At 39.8% G+C, this 17735-nt stretch overlaps 2 protein-coding genes across 3 annotated transcripts; both read right to left on the bottom strand.

Annotated features, from left to right (window-relative positions):
* Nucleotides 1-3157: 3157 nt before the first annotated feature.
* Nucleotides 3158-6079, bottom strand: LOC133136125 (CD209 antigen-like protein C). The gene is made up of 5 exons (XM_061253355.1): nucleotides 5865-6079; nucleotides 5193-5294; nucleotides 4060-4211; nucleotides 3674-3780; nucleotides 3158-3538 (listed from the first exon to the last, which is right to left on the bottom strand). Exons 1-5 carry the CDS (start codon nucleotides 6001-6003, stop codon nucleotides 3391-3393), a joined length of 648 nt encoding a protein of 215 aa, XP_061109339.1. The 5' UTR covers nucleotides 6004-6079; the 3' UTR covers nucleotides 3158-3390.
* A 2754-nt stretch (nucleotides 6080-8833) lies between these two features.
* On the bottom strand, nucleotides 8834-16169 carry zgc:174904 (uncharacterized protein LOC564690 homolog). Of its 2 annotated transcripts, XM_061256244.1 has the most exons (6): nucleotides 15700-16169; nucleotides 14605-14721; nucleotides 14019-14210; nucleotides 11924-12084; nucleotides 9902-10017; nucleotides 8834-9257 (listed from the first exon to the last, which is right to left on the bottom strand). In XM_061256244.1, exons 1-6 carry the CDS (start codon nucleotides 15824-15826, stop codon nucleotides 9104-9106), a joined length of 867 nt encoding a protein of 288 aa, XP_061112228.1. In that variant the 5' UTR covers nucleotides 15827-16169; the 3' UTR covers nucleotides 8834-9103. The 2 variants fall into 2 exon arrangements, with proteins under 2 accessions (XP_061112228.1, XP_061112229.1); XM_061256245.1 differs by lacking the exon at nucleotides 14605-14721.
* Nucleotides 16170-17735: the final 1566 nt, after the last annotated feature.

Genomic DNA, 17735 nt, shown 5'->3' with positions numbered 1-17735 from the left:
TAGGTGCGTCTTCAGTTTGCGCTTGAAGGTGGGGAGAGATTTTACAGTTCTGACCTCAATGGGGAGTTCGTTCCACCACCGTGGAGCCAGAACAGACAGCAGTCGTGAGCGTGAGGTGGAGGTTCGGAGAGGGGGAGGTGCCAAGCGGCATGTGGAGGCTGAACGAAGAGGTCTGGCAGGGGTGTAGGGTCTGATGATTTTTTGTAGGTAAGCTGGGGAAGACCCCTTAACTGCTTGGAAGGCTAGCACCAATGTTTTGAATTTGATGCGAGCCATGACAGGCAGCCAGTGGAGGGAAGTAAGCAGGGGGCTGACGTGTGACGTGTGACGTGTCTGTATTTATCTCATGGAAACTGAAGCCCATTAGTCTATTCATTTTGGGAGAACCTTGTAAACCACATTTGTCACAGCATGACTAATAATAATTCTCATCTGTTGTTTCCTGATTCTGTGTCACCCTCCTGTTAGTCATTACATACAAATTATCTATTTAAACCCGCTTCTGTCTGCTTCCAACATGTTCTCTGATTCACCTGTGTACCAACCCGTTTCGTTTAACCCGACCACTGTTTTCTGGATTACCCTTCTGTCTGTGTTGGAACCGCTGTTTTCAGATCTGGACTGGACTTTCATTTGTTGCCTCTTGGATTTGGATTTTGAAGTCTGGCCTGTATTAATCACCACAAACTTTATTACCTGTGATATTCCGGTCTGCTCATATCTGACCTGCTGTGTATTGAATAAAGACATTTTATCAAATACCTCTCTGTTCGCGATTTGGTTCCTTTGTTCTGAGCCCTGAATAATGTGTAATATAATAATAATAATAATAATAATAATAATAATAATAATAATAATAATAATAATAATAATAGTAGCCCAGGTGTTTGTCTACTTAATCAGTAGTCTTTTGCCACCAAACATTTTGATGGTGTGTTCGGTCCTCTACATGATGAATTAGTCCAGGCTGTCTTTCAGGAAGCATCTGAGAATGAGGAATTATGTACAGCAGAGCTGTTGGGTGAGAGTCAGGCTGAAAGCCACAGAGCTGACAAATGACACAGTGGAAGCTGCAGAGTGAAAGTTTTCTTTGTCGTGATTATTTTAGTTTGTTGTTTTGACCCCGATCCCGTACAATAAACAAAACCATTGGCATTATGACTGGAAGAGATTACTATGGTCAGATGAGAATAACATGTAAAGTGTTGGCCATACACACCATCCACATGTTTGGTGGCAAAAGAGGAATGCATACAAGGAGATGGGCCTCATACCTACTGTCAAATATGTTACGTTACATAACATTACAGTACAGTATTGGCATTTGGCAGACGCTCTTATCCAGAGCGACGTACAGTTAATTAGACTAAGCAGGAAACAATCCTCCCCTGGAGCAATGCAGGGTTAAGGGCCTTGCCCAACGCCTGTGCGGATCTTATAGTGGCTACACCAGGATTAGAACCACCAACCTTGTGTGTCCCAGTCATTTACCTTAACCACTACGCTACAGGCCGCCCTGTTTGTGGGTCATTGATGTTTTGGAGATAATTCGCTGCCAGTGGTCCAGTGGCACAATTTACAGTTTTTTACAATCGTTTTCACACTCAATACCATGTCCACTTTTTCAAAACTCTTCACACAGTGTGCTTTTGAAACACACACCTGAGCAATCAGTTAACCTTTGGTGCAAAATGCACTTCAACCACCAAAACACTTAATATTTCACCCAAAAGTGACTCATGCTGCCATAACTATAGCATATGCTTTCTCCCATAAGACTACTTTGTCACTCAATGTTCAATGAACTACAAAACACAATAAATACATGCTAAATACATATATTATGTGTTTCCCTTTCCTCTATTTTTGCATCCACAAATATTTCAAGCCAAGCAGCGAAAGAAACTTTTGATCTGTTGGTTTGCCTCTCACAATAGATGTCATGACTGAGTGTGGTAAATTTACAGTAAACTGTAAATGAATAAATGTTTTACAATATTGGAAACACAGAATAACAATTTCCACTGTTATGTCCATACACCCAGCAGCCATTGCATCTAGAAGTGACATCTGTTCATGTGGGTGGTGGTCCTAAACCTTCACATATACCTTCATAAACTTCATATTGGTACCTGAGTTCATTGACAACCTCAGAATTCCTGTCAAAGGGGACAGTGTACAACAGTTTCATCCTGATCAGATGTTTCTGTAGCACTCTTGAAATGGTTGTAGTGCTTACACTGTCAATGTTTGGAAATATGTTGTTGTCTGCGATTATGTTGTTGCATATTTCTCTTAGCCTGATGCTGTTGTTGACAATGACCATCCCATTGTATCCTCCTGTTGAGGCATAAACATTATTCCCCTTCCCCCTGTGTGACTGTGTGAGGTAACCGCTGGGTCCTGTAGTGAGTCAAAGACAAATGTGCACTGATACATCTGCTTTTTCTGGAGACTTCTCAAATTACAGTACTGCTGTAATATACACATCAATTGAACTCCTTCAGTCAGAATGCTGTAAATACTGCATAGTACCTATTGGTTTGCCTGAACATCTTCACTATTGAAGCCACTGTGGATCTAGGCAAGTTTGGTTGAACCCTCAACCTGCTTCCCTCAGGGACAGACCATGATTTACCACATGATCAATGACTGTGGCTCTGATTTCATCAGACACAACTGTTCTTGCTCTTCCACGACGTCTTCTTCCTTTGCCTCTGGCTGCATCCATTTTCCCCACCAAGGCTAAAAAATGCCAATGCCAATCCAAAGGTGGCCCCTTTTGTATATGTGGTACAAACAACAAACACCTGGGTAGGTTGTTCACTGAAATGACAGCCAGGTGTTTCAACAGTACATATACAGCAGTAATAGCGGAAAAATCTCTTCAGTGACAACTACATCTATATTTACCCTATATACATGCACATTTCAATGCAAGTATGATCACTTTTGTATAGATGGTAACAAGGCTGCAAACAAAAAAATATAATAAACTGAATAAACTTTCTGCTCAAATCAGAATGATCTGTCTTACGTATTTCAAGCATATAGTTTCATTTTTCTGCCAAAATGAATCATTAGTATAGTGTACTACTTTACACATGTTGAAAAAATAACTTTATTATTTTATAGTTTACAGTATATTTGTGCATATTTATGAAGGGTCCCAATAATTCTGGAGCCCATTGTATAATATTTCTGTGTATCTGCATAGTTTACGTCAAACATACTGCCAGTGTTAAACATTACACATCTATACATTTGAAACAACGCGGGAAAAGAAGCATAAATAACATCCTGTGTTTGTCTGTGCAGACAGGTCACTTCATGTGCGTGTGCACGTGCGTGTGCGTGTGTGTATGTGTGTGTGTGTGTGTGTGTGTGACTTCACTGAGGTTTGGCTTCACAGACCCAATAGAAGAAGACACGACACTCTATATCATTCCAGCTCTTCAGAGGATCCGGATAGCTGTATCCATGAATGCAGTTCTCTTCCCTTCCATTATGGGAGTTGGGTTCGCCATCTTTCCAGTACCTTAAACAGCCACAAATTCAACATGTTGAGATGAAAATGTCAGCAATTCTGAACTCACGCAGTCATGGGTTTGTACCATGCTACTCAGTCAGAAGGCCACTCTATGTGCTGAGAATGGGTCATCAGCAGTCTTACCAAACATTAGGCTGAGACCCATCCACCCATAGCCAGGTCCCTTCTGTGGCTGAATCTGTCAGCCCAATCCAGTATAATTCACCTCCCCAGTGGTTGTGTATGAACACCTGTTAGAATGACAAACATATGCATGTGGAGTTGGAAATGTGTACACACACAAGTATAGTGGTTCAGCCATTCCCATACCAAAATAGAATATGTACGACATTGCAACATGTTGTTCGGGTGTACATGTTGCTAGGGTGTGCTTTCCGGTAATTGAACAATCCTGAATCTAGTAAGAACCTGGATGGGCTCAAACTACAGTGCCGTAGGAGTGTTACTCCCATCCACATCAAGGCGTGATGTACTGTATAGCTTTTGGCTCCAGATCCCAACGTCTTTACCTGTTCCTCTTTGGTCTCTATTATCACAAGGTCTGCTCCACGTGCTTTGCAGTCCTCCTGGCTGTCAGTCCAGTTCTTCTTCACCGTGGAGAAGTAGTAACACCGTGAGAGGAACGGCACAAAGCCCTGAGGGCACCGTGTGGGGGCCTCCACTAGAGAGCAAAAAAATATGGACAACTAACTTCAACACTGCAGATATAACCAGATATGGCCAGAAAATTTAGCTTAAAGAGTTTAAATTGGCCTGCTAGATTTCACAGGTGGGGTAAATCTATAATACTTAGTTTGAAAGATAAGGTCAGACGCTGAGCAGTTTTTATTCAAGTGACTCAATCTCAACTATGAGAGGCCAGATGCTAAGTGATTTTAATCTTCAACATAGCAATACCCATTCAAATGCATGTCACAGAATTGATAATGACAGTAATATACAGAACAGCTATTGCCACACTGTCAATAAAAGAAACTAAATATACGCATGCCGGACAGGAGCTGCACTCACACACGCCTGGTCATAATGCTAAGGTTGGTAACGTGAATATAAGGTAGGGTCTAATAATGAGACACATGAGCAGCATTACCTCATGTGTGCTGCTTGATATTTAGTTGTTCTACATTTGTTTAATCCAACCGTCCAGGAAGGCCCCAAGTCATTTTTGTGTCATTCCTTTTGACACACAATTGCTCACATTCCTTTCGTAATTCTGAACCAAATCCCACTTGGCGTGGCCTCCATATTTCATTGGTTCCAGCCCTGTTGTAGCTACAATAAGCTGTTGGACTGTTGAGCAAGGCCCTTAACCCCAAATGCTGCAGGGGGATTGTCCATTGCTAAGTTACTTTGGATAAAAGTGTCAGCTCAAAAACAAATAATATTATTATATATCTTTATCTAAAATGGACCAAGTCTTGGCCCCCAAATGGCGACGTTTGGTGGATCCACAATATGATAAACATGTGATCTATGCAAGTCTCTAAACATGTCTACTATATGCCAAAATGTAATGAGATGCAAAGTCCAAGTATAAAATTGGGGTTTTAAATATTCTTTGAAATATTTTGCAGATACATTTAACATCTTCTGTGATATTTTGTGCATTAAGGAACAAATTGTGGCAAAGTATGGTACTCACGGTAGACACATAGGGTAATGATGGCAAGCACTAAGGAGGCACATAGCAGTCCCAGACACACTGTAGCCATTTTGTAAGGGGCACAGTTGTGCCTGCTTTTAGCTGTAGAGTGTAGACGAAATTGAGGATTAGAACAATGAAAAAACAAAAAACGTGAAGTTTGAGAGTTATTTTTGATGGTCATAAGATACAATACAAATTCCATTGTTTTTGAATAATGTCAAATGGGTTATATGGAGTTCACAGTTCTATGAAAGGAGTGTGCCACACACCGTGTGACTCCCCTAAGAGGGAGATGGGTCACTTCCAGGTTTCTCACTGTTGTTTGGCGCACGGAGAGAGAGCCCCCACACAAACAGACAAAAATAATTAAATAAAAGGTCCCTCATCCCCCTCACAGATTCTGGGAAATAACAATAAAATAACAAACAAACACTATAAATTAAAATAAGAAAGTAAAACTGAGCGACTGCTTTTCAGAGGCATACATACAATAAAAACTACAACACAAAACTAAAAAGCATGCTCCCGGTCTCCCACACTGTGGAAACAAACAAACTTTAAGCATCTAGGCTGATTATTTAACACAACACAGCTGCATGTGTTTTTCCACCAGTAGGCGGGCCGAGACAATCCACTTCTCCGCCAGACCAAGTCTCACTGGGTGCTTACCTGTTATCTGTGCCTCTGGAATTGGATTTGAGGTTGGTTCCAATGTGCTATATTCATGATTATCTGTCAAGGTCAGTCCGGTGTAGGTACCGCTTGTATTTTCATACGAATTATCTGTTGATAGAGTTGATATTTCCATTGTCTGAGCTTGTTATCTTCTGATATTAGTACTATTTTCTCATATTGGTCTATACGAGCCCTGATGTCTGCCTGTTCTGTTTAAATGTCGCTCTCTAATACCAGAAGGGAAGCTTCTCTTTAACCACAAAGCTTTTAAGGAAGTCTGGTTGTTTTCATTTTTAAATTGCAAGCCACATACTGACAATTTCTGAATAGGGGAGATATGTAACAAGGAGCATGTTGAAACATGGGGATTTTTCAAACGTAGTTGCATTTGCACAACAATGATGGGTTTGTTTTCACTTATGTATTATAGCAACCTGCTTCTCATATGCAAGTGGCAAGATTATTTGAAAACTTCACCAAGAGTAACTAACAATTCTGTGTTTTAGTAGCATGAATGTCTTTTCACCAAAGTGTTTTTTGATTAGCTGATTATGACACAAATACAAGTATGTAAATCACTGTCTTGTGGACTATAAGGCAGTATAGTTTTGGCACATGTCACTAGCAAGCAGAGACTGTGTTCCAATGCTGTGTTGCAACATGCCCCCGCCTGTTATAAATGTATCAAACCACAATAACTTTGAATGTGACATTCTATATTCCATGTGTACCATGCATTACAAAATATAGACAACTTCTACAGGATTATCAGATGAAAAATGTAAATGGCAAGAAATGCTGAATTCACCAACCTTTGACTTGTATTAAAACAAAGCATTTTTCCAGTCTGTTTTTCCAACACTGTTTAAATTTGCCCCAGAGCAAATAATAGTCAGGGCATGTTGGAACAGTTTCAATCCCGCTATTTCCGACTGAACTGTAATCACGAAGAATGTCCTAGAACTGTACTGATGACATGTATCTTCTTTCTGGATTAAACATATTAGCTTTAACGTGTATATATTTTTTAATTAAGCAAAAACCTAAAAGTGCTTGTTCCCTGGTCTCCCCTAGTTTATTTAATTATTCATTTCTTTGCATAAGCATATCCATGCATTATGTATTAGATATGCACTAATATACTAATTCCAACTTAGATTTTGTACAGTACTAATTATACTAACACACTAATGTTCATCAAACTAACAAACTAACATTCACTAGTTTTGGGTAATTTAAATCACGTAACTAACTTACTAACGCATCTCCAGTTTCAATTCTGTTCTGTAGCTCTGCCTCCCTATTCTATCACTGATTACTTGCTTAGTTTCAGCAAAGAATTTGCACCTGTTTCTCCACATCTCTACATCTCCTGATTCTGTGCAATTGTCTACTCCCTAGTCAGGAGCTGTTTGTATTACATGTGTGTCTTTGTGAATCCAGTCCGCATTTTCGTTTCCCCCTCGTTATTGTGCTATTACCACCCTCACTCCCATGCCCCGCCGAGTTTGTCTCATTCCTCTGTGTATTTATACGTGTCCTTTTCAGTTGCACCTGGCTAGTTCGTCTTGTCCTGTTGTTGAGTCCCGAAGCCTTTATTTCCTTACCCCTGTTCCAGCCCCCTTGTTCCAGAGCCTTGCCCTTGCCCTTGCCGTTCTGTCCGGTTGGTTTTTGTTTTCCTGTTTTTCTTGTGTTTGACTCCTGCCTGCTTTTTGGTCTCATTTTGGATCAGCTTTGGTACCTTTGCCTGTGTGGACTGACCCCCTGGTTTTTGACCTTTATTTGCATTAAACCTGCCATTTTTTTTACACCCCTGTGTCTGCTTCTGGTTCCTCTGCTCCGCGCTACGTGACAGTCGTAATCTCTTTCTCAAGTAACATGCTATGGAGCAGGTAAAAAGAAAATGGTTTGACATTAAACTGGAGGCAAAAAGGGTGCTACTTTCCTTCTATGGTCAATTTCGTTCAACCCACATTGGATAAATGAGGCCCAATGTGTTTATTCTTGCAACTTCACATTTTTTTATTTTCTTTCTTATATTGGATCATGATTTTTCACATAGAGAAATCGTATCAAGGATTGTTAGAATATGGCTTTTATTGTCTGTGGTGAGGTGAGGGCTGTAAACTGTGAGTATGGCGAGAGGGATGCTGAAGTTTTATTGCCCTGCTTTAACAATAATAGGCTGATAAGTATCTACTGTTCTCGCTAGTGGAGAATCTTTGTTACAATCTGGCGTTGAGATGCAGACGACTCAACCACAAGGGGCCAGCGTTTTTAGGGTTAATAATTTGTGCAAAACACCCTTGGCAAAGATGGCAGCCATGAGTCTTTTCCTATAATTTGATATGTTTAGAGGACTGATTTGGAGGGATTCAAACAGAACTTTTCAGAATCATTGATATCCTTGGGTTTGTACTTATGGACCCCCCCTCTTCAGTTCAGACCTCAGGTGTTTAATGGGATTTAAGTCTGGAGACTGAGATGGCCATTGCAGAACATGGATGTTGTAATTTCCATGTGGATTTTGCTCTATGTTTGGAGTCTTTGTCCAGCTGAAAAATCTACCTACGACCAAGCCTCAGCTTCCTAGTAAAGGCAACCACGTTTTCTGCCAAGATTTCCTGGTAATTTGTTGAAAATAATGTGGCTTTAAATGGTAAATGGTTGGCATTTATATAGCATCTTTATCCAAAGCGCTATACAATTGATGCTTCTCATTCACCCATTCATACACACACTCACACACCAACGGTGATTGGCTGCCATGCAAGGCGCCAACCAGCTCGTCGGTTAGGATAATGAATGAATAACAAATACCTGTGCATTACTTCAAGGTTTGAAACACACATGCACACATACACACAAACACACGCATGCACACATATACACACATATATTACATATTAGCAAGGCATTAGAAACTGTATCGGTCTCAAGACAGGAAGCAATCAAGAGTTCAGTCTTTTGAAACATGGTCATTTATTGACAGTAAAAAAGAGTCCAGCTCCGACTGAGAACACTTTTTTTTTATTATTACAGTATTCGTAGCAGATACTGGTAATTGATTAATACAATTCTCTCTATGCCACATTAAACATTGTTACATAACCTTTCCCAATATGTGTTTAGTTTGCCCATTTTTATTGTCTATAAAACTGTTGTCCTAAAGACTGATGATTCTAAAGTTGATGCTTTGGCACATTCCCATTTTCCAGTGCAAATGTGAATATCTAACTGATTGGACCCTCACATATCCATGGCCAGTGCATGCTGCAGGGTGCATCATACCAGCTCCCCAGGGCCAGTATGCCTGGGTTGCGAGTCTTCACCATATAGCCACAGTCCTCATCAATGTGGTTGTTGGGCTCGCCATCCATCCAGAAGCTAGAAGGAGAGTAGTCCCACCCCATGCAATTAATACCCAAACACCCAAAGTGGGAAAAAAATGTATGTAGTGCAGTCGCTTTGGTAGATAAATATTAGCATGAAATGGACAAGGCTGAAATCACACTTTTAAACTTAGCACTGGTGTCTACCCATATTCCTATATCTTGCTTGATGGAGCATGCCATTTGGAAACTCAATTAGCATCAAGAAAATATATTTAGCATTGAACATTTTGACTGTTTCCCCTCTGTGGGATGTCACGTTCCAGAAAGAATATACCGTATACTGTACTTTAATTTAAAATACAAACAAGATATCAAACAAGCATGCTACCCAATCAAGTCTAGTACATAGTTAAATTTGCACAAACTGTTGTGTTGTTGTGTATACTGTCAACATGCTCTGAGAACAGAAAACAAAGAGTAAGGCCTGAATATGTCCATATCCTTAAATAAACATTGGAAACACAGTTTACTGAAGAAAAATAAGACTACCTAAGAGACAAAATTGAGAAGGAACATTATCCACCAATTGGCATGGATTACTCCGCTCACCAATCACAAAGCATGTGGGGGGCATTACCAAGCACAGGCAATGAGAGTTGACTCATTTGCATGTTATGAAGCAGAGAGCACACCTACCCTCCAACAAGTTTAGTCCCGTCCACCCAGAACCAGTCGCCCTCTGCCTTTTCATCACTGATCCCAAACCAGTATGCATTCCAGTGACCTCTGACCAATTGGTTCCACAGAAAAGTCTTCAACACAGTCACATGACACAGAATCAGAAAAGCTGGCAACATTCCTACTCTTGATCCCACAGTGCAGTGTTTCCTCAAGTGTTCTCCAAGTGAGAGCAAACACCATTCCTGCAAGTTTCTTCCACTAAATCATCTCTAACTGTGTTTATAGGAAATATGTGCTCTACTTCAGTTAAATACATGATTGCACAATTTTCAGTGTGGCTGGTCTTGGTCCTGCAGATTTTTACATGGGGCCCACAAACCCAAATCCCTTCCATCAACAATCCTGTGACGAATGTTCAATTCCCATTCATAGTTTCAGTGTTAACCAATGAGAGTCCAGCCAGTGCTACATTTCTTTGTTCTTTGTTCCTTCTCCGTCTATCTATTAAATATAATCTCAATTTCAAAGGTGCATCATTGGGATGATATGAAGTGAGGTTAGTGTGCCAAAATGTGGGCACTCCTGGTCAAAAACATTTAATATCTAAGTGAACAGAAGTGAACCTGACCTCTAAATAGTACAATGTAAAACATCACACATTTCTTCAAATTTTAAAGCAGTTTCAAAATAATGAAAAAAGGAAAAAGGACCTGTGCGAAGTTTTGGGAACCCTGTCAGTTAGTACTTTGTAACTCCTCCTCAGGCAAAGATAACAGCTTGTAAACGCTTCTTGTAGCCAGAAATTGAAAGAAGTCTTTCAATTCCTGCTTTCAATTTTTCCCCATTCTTCCTGACAGAACACCTCTAGATCTGAAATATTATTTGGCCTCCTTGCATGTACGGCACGTTTGAGATCTCTCCACTGATTTTCAATAATGTTCGAGTCTGGGGACTGTGGTGGTCATTCCAAAACCTTCATCTGTCTTTCCTGGAGGTATTTCATGGTTGATTTTGAGGTATGCTTTGGATCATTGTCTTGCTGGAATACCCAACCTCTCTTCAACTTTAATGTTCAATGCCATTGAACATTAGCCTCTAGAATTTCTTAATATTTGGTGGATCCATTCTTCCTCCACGCTTCACAGTTGCCTTCACAGCCTCTACAAAGGCTTCACCCATTTTTCTACAAACATATTCTTTGGTGGAGGCCATAAAGTTCAATTTTGGTTTCATCAGTCCAAAGCACATTGTTCCAAAAGGCTTCAAGCTTCTCAATGTTTTCTTTTGCATACATCAACAGCAAGACCTGTGTCTGCTACTCTTTTGCAGTGATGTGTGGGTTCTTCATAGCAGTTCTCACAAGGTCTTGGCCATTCTATCTGAAATCTTTCTTAGTCTTTCAGACTTTGCCTTGACTTCAATTGTTCCATTTATCTTCCATTTTCTAATAATGTTTCTGACTGTGGAAATAGGTCATTTTACACATTAATAGTTTTTTAGCCTTCTCCTTCTTGGTAGAAATTAACCATCTGAGGATCCTTAAGACAACTATTTAAAGGAACCCATGGTTGTTAACACTAGACAGAACAGCTACTGCAGTTGGGATACTTTAGAAGGCATGAAGTTACTTCAGAATAAAAAGTCCAGCCCTGGAATTATACTCACCTGACTCTATACTTGAAGCCCTAACAAGTAAATCATCTGGGTCTGAGTTTAGAAATAATCTTTTTTTTAAAGTAACAAAGGATAATCCAAAAGGGTTCCCAAACCTTTGCACAGGGCCATTTCCATTTTTGTTTATCATTTATAAACAGTCAAATTAAAATAAAAAGCAATCTTGTTTTAAAATTTACAGAAAGGTCTCATGTTTACCAGGTTTGCTTTCGATCATATACAGATTCATTGTAACAGACATTTAAACCAGGGGTGGCCAAATTGCTGCACCCCATTGTAGGTCACAGAAGCATACATATGAAGGTGGAGATGACTGTCGAATCTGCGTATGAACTGCAATAAGAAGAAGTTGACTCCTCTCACCTGTTCCTCTGGCGTGTCTATGATGGCTAAGTGTCCTCCCCTCTCTGCACAATATCCCTGACTCTCATCCCAGGACTTGCTAGTGCTGGAGATGAAGTAGCAGCTGGTGTTGAATTGAATCCATTCTGGCTGGCAGATTTTGGGTTTCACCTGCTCCTCTTCTGAGAGACAAAAAACATATAAAATTCAGATGTCTGCAATAATGCTATTACTCCCTTGTGCTCAGCACAACGAGGCCCATGGACTCTAGTTTAAATCAGATAACTGAAAAGCTTGTGCATAACGTTAGTTACGTACCAAGCTAATAGTGAGGTAAAGTGGATATATCGGGAACGATACTTCCAGTATGCTGCTCTCTATTAAGAGTGCTGAAAGCTAAATATAAGCAAACTATGTGATGTTATATGTATGTTTTTCACGGTTTAAATACACAGCTATATGGGTAATTCCACAGTAATGTCAACCTGAGCGTAAAAAAATAAACATACTTAGTTCCCAATTAAACTTATTATGTCCTAAGCAGCTGATTGTGACCATTTTGAAATCTGATAAACTGTAGATTAACAACAGGAAAATGCTTTAAAATGTATTTATTAGTCCCATTACCGTTGATATCAATGCTACTTGGCAATCTTGAAAACATTCAAAACCATTTCAGATGGTTTTCTCAAGGTCAAGGTTCTGTGTTGTGTTTGACTGGGAAGTAGATCGTCTAACAATGCACATTTCAGACCTGTCACATCCATAACACAATTGCGTAGCATCCATATTGGTATCAGCATTGGTATCTCCTCATAAAAATCAAGACTAAGAAATACATATTTTCAAAATTGCTATTTTATGTTCAGCCAAGCGCATTACATGGATATCAAACTTTCTACATTCGACTTTGATAAAAATAAACTATTAATATTTATATTTTTGAAAGCATTCTTACTTTACAGCATTTTTTCACACCTGCCTAAAACTTTTGCACAGTACTCTATTTGAGAGTCCCAAGAAGTCACCGCTGTATAACAAAAAAAGAAAACGATCCTGAAATAACAAAAAATGATAATATGATGACTGAGTGACTGACTGAGTGAGTACCTGAGGACCTGCACTGAATCAGTGACTTTCTGCCCCTGGCCGCATGTGCATGCCATGGGAAAAACAGGTTTCTGAGAAGACAATGTGAGAAATTTTGATAGTTGTATAGTTTTTTAATAGATGAGTCCTCAAAGCAATGGGGCAAACATGGGGAAGTGGGCAATATGGGGAAGTGGGCAATTGTTCAAACCCAAGTTTACAATGGAAACAGCTTGTTAGCACAAACACCAGAGAATAATTATACACTGACAGCCCATTACTTATTTCCAAATAACTAGAGAATCTAATGGAGTCAAAACGTGGAGCTACCTGTTGGGCTTGAGGAAGGTCACACCTTTACAAAGACTGCTCCTCAAACCCCAAGTTCTGAAGAACTGCCACATTCACAGTTTATGACCACGTTCTATTGCGTAAGTTTCTCTTTTCCTTTTTTAACTATTTGCTGACCTGGACATTCCTAATATCTTAATAAGTGAAATAAAAAGGAACTGAGGTCCTGCTGACATTTTCAGAGGTTTGAGTTTTGCAAAGTAAATAGACCAAGAGACATTTTTTTTATTGTCTCAATTGCATCATCTCAGCTCCTGCATTGATGTGCATGCTGTACAACTGCTTTATATCAAAGAATGTATAAATGGACAAAACAAGTGTGAAGTGTGAAACTGTAATTAAAAAACTGTGAAACTGGGGCGGCCTGTAGTGTAGTGGTTAAGGTAAATGACTGGGACACGCAAAGTCGGTGGTTCTAATTGTAGCCACAATAAGATCCGCACAGCCGTTGGGCCCTTGAGCAAAGCCCTTAACCCTACATTGCACCAGGGGAGGATTGTCTCCTGTTTAGTCTAATCAACTGTATGTCGCTTTGGATAAGAGCATCTGCCAAATGGCAATAACGTAATGTAATGTAATGTAATGTAATAAGAACAGATCAGTGTGAGATTTCCAGTATATTCAGGTCTCTCTCTCTCTCTCTCACACACACACACACACACACACACACACATACCTAGGTCCTTGACCCTCTTCTGCAGTCTCTCCCTGTCTTTTTCCAAATCTGCCTTCTCTTTCTGTAGTTTGCTGATGGCATCAGACAAAGCTGAGACATTGAAGGAGAGGCGCTCCATTGTGCTCTGTGCTGAGGAATAGTTCTGGGAGATCATGTCATGCTCCTCACTCACACCAAACAACAGGTTCTTATCTGCAGGGGGGGGAGTAAGAGAACACAACACCCAATTAGAACTGACAGCACTTGGCAACTGTCTTCTGCATGGCAAGGCAAGGTGTTCCCAGGACTTGACCACCAGGTGGTGCTGTTTTTACATTTGTGCAGCTTGGGAACTGCCCTGTGGAAAGAGTGCAGAGAGACATTGCGTAATTGGCTAAGAACATTTCCAGATATTGAGACATGGACAAACATGAGTGTAACCTTTGCTGGCACACAGTAAAATGTCCAGTGTCACTACAAATCTAACAGGGTATATGAGTCCAATAGGGACCACGTGTACATGATTTAACACTGTTACAGTTGTAACACCGACCATGTTACTGTGAAGATGCGTGTTGAAAAGGACATGATGGTGAGGCATACTCACAGTGTGCACACAGGACCACGATGGAAATCAAAAACACCACACAAAGCAAACCAAGGCACCCTGTAGCCAGTCTGTACAGGTGAGAGCTAGGTGCAGCTCCAGCTGAGGGCACAGGTACTGCAGGACATAAATAATGAGACTGCAACCTAATGACTCCAACCACCTCGGATGCACACAGGAATGAACACGTACATTCTAATTATTTTGTTATTTACATGATGAGTTCCTGTTGCACATTTTAGGTTGAGAAGCCCATAATTATATATTTTTGCCTGCTGCTTCAGAATTCAAGCTTCTCCAGACACACCAGTGACTTGTATATATAAATTATTTAAAGGTTCTTTTGTTTGCATTATATTTGGACAGCCAGGACCGCGGAAATAAAATTGTAGACATAAAATGACTAACATGCAGGCCCATGGCGTTAGAAAAGTGTGTGGAGTGCAGTGTGTAGAGGTGTAGGCCAGGTCTAATCGTTTAATTTCTTCAATCAGATTATACGTCTCCTACACATAGAATGTGTAGCCTGCTTTTGAAAAGCAACTGTGACCTTTATCATAATATATCTCGGGGTGAAAATAATCCTGCTGTCAGGATTATATCCTGAACAGATCAGCATCATGTTTGGACAAGTCTGACACAAGTCTGTGGTTGGGAGGGAGTTTGTTTGTTCAAGTTTTTCTTGTGCACGTGCTAGAATATAAATATTATGATTTGCATAACCGTAATGACGAGAATAACAACATGGATATCAATACCCTACTTCCCACAATATGATATTGTAGTTCTAGACCAATCGCACCGAGAAGTAACTTTTTAGGGAAATTACGATAATGGTGATTATGATTATGACAGTTGTCGGTGTTGCTTGTGCTGTGAACCATGGCATAATTTGGGCAATAGAATAATGTGTATTCTATAACTACTTGAATAACAACGAAATTACAAATGAATACGAGACATTCTGAAAAATCGATACTATCATGCCTAGTTATAGGCATAGCAATGATGAAGTTTAGGCTATATAGGCTATGTCAAAGAGAACAATTGGACCGACAACATTCGAAATAATAATAATACATTCTAGTCACTTACCTTGGACATCAGAACTTTCACGTTTGTGATTTTTCTCATCATATAGCGTATCTTCTTCTTCCTTATTTATAAGTTTGGAGTACATGCCGTCGCATTCCACTGACCCCATCGCTCCCGACATGGCCATCTCCCGTTGCCTACTCTAAGAATCGAAGGTTAGTATTCTTGTTGACTGCTGACGGTCTCTTCTATTTACCTTTCTGCAATTGTTTACTTGGAAAATGTCGGTATTACTGGCAGAACTTAAAGAAAAGAGAAGCTACTATTTTAGAAAATTGGCAAATCAAAATACGCCTTGTGTGCTTGAGTGAGAGAGTGTATGTCTGTGTCTGTGTGTGAGCGTGTGTGTGTGTGTGTGTGTGTGAGAGAGAGAGAGAGAGAGAGAGAGAGAGAGAGAGAGAGAGAGAGAGAGAGAGAGAGAGAGAGAGAGAGCACATGTATTCACATATGTATGGCACATATGTGTATCGGCATGTATTCACATATGTATGGCACATATGTGTATCGGCATGTGCTAAGCGGAAATGTGTTTTACCGCTAGAGGTTGCAAGTGCAACTTTTCCCTGCTTTCTACCGTCAGTCACATTTTTACCCGGTGATTTGTGGATGTTTTATTTAAAGTTATGTTTGCTTTTTTATTTTTACTATAAAGAAGAAGGAGCTTCTTGGTCATTAGCCAAGAAGGCGGCTCGCCTTGCACTCTGTAGGTCACTTTAATTAAAGTTGATGCGCCAAATCCTTGCTGGGAGCAATTACACCGATTAGCCAAGTTGTCCGTGACAGGTAGGCACAGGTATTTCTCGAATTTTGCCCAAAATACTTTACAGCTAACTTCACCCCCTAATTCCCCCCTAAGTATTGTAGCCTATGGTATACCCCGAGAGATAATGTTTCAGCCAGTGAAATCTGTATTCATACAAAAATAAACCAAATTGGCCCAAGCCTAATCCTCTGTATAAAAAACTATGGAAGACCGGGGAACAACCAAACACTTTTAGGTTTTTGCTGAATTAAAAAATATATACACATATTAGAGCAAATATTTTTCTTCTAGAAAGAAGACACATCTATGTTCTCTGATGATAGACCATCGATGCAATTCTAGGACATTCCTGGTGATTACAGTTCAGTCGAACATGGTCAGAGTGAAACTGTTCCGGTTTAACCCTTTCCACTCTCCGCCTACCACTCCTTATATGTACTTCCTTCCTGTCTCCTGTCATTCATTCCAACTGTTACACGTTTTTGTGCTTGTTAGGTGTGTATTTAAACCTGTCCTTTTCAGTTTCTCGTTGCTAGTATGTCTGCCCTTGTATCCCTTTCCCCCGGTTCGAGCCTTATTCAGCTTTTTTTTATTCAGCAGTTTTTCTGTGCCCTGATTTTTGGATTTTCAGTTTTTTTGATCTTTACAAATCTTAACAAATATTTTACAAAAAGCCTTGTGTTCTTATAGTTTAGTAATGAATATCTCAATTTCCAAGTCAAGGACCAACCCAGAACTACTATATTTGTGCACAAACCTGAAGTCAACTTTTGTACAAAATATGGTAGAGATATCGACAGGCATTCAAATTCTACATGAGTTTTCCAAAAACTGCACACAGATGTCCTCAAGTGTCCCCAAATCTACCCGAATACAAAACATCTATATATGTTTTTGTCCAGACACATGAATGATCAGAAAAGCTTTTACTTTTTGATACAAAATGTAAAGAAAATTAACCTTCACATGTGTTTTATTTACATGTATGAGAGTATGTTTTTGTAAAGCTCTCCAAAGTGTTCAAAAATCTCTCCAAAAAGGATTACTCAACCTAACGCTTTCTAACAAATCTGCATCACATTTAAAATGGAACATTATTTAAAAATTAGGTTAACCAGAGCCCTGCTAGCCACAATTACAGGTTTACATCTATAGCAAGTCCAAATCTTGCAATTGGGCACATCTGTATATTAATTCTGGAATCTTAGGTGAGCTAAGAAAAAAAAAAAGAAGTGTTTATTCATGCAACTTCTGAATTGTATATTTTTGTTCT

The sequence above is a fragment of the Conger conger genome, chromosome 9, assembly GCF_963514075.1.
Source record: "Conger conger chromosome 9, fConCon1.1, whole genome shotgun sequence".
In the NCBI taxonomy this organism is placed as follows: Eukaryota; Metazoa; Chordata; class Actinopteri; order Anguilliformes; family Congridae; genus Conger; species Conger conger.
The sequence above is the reverse complement of the archived record's forward strand: the minus strand, read 5'-3'. Positions and strand labels throughout refer to the sequence as shown.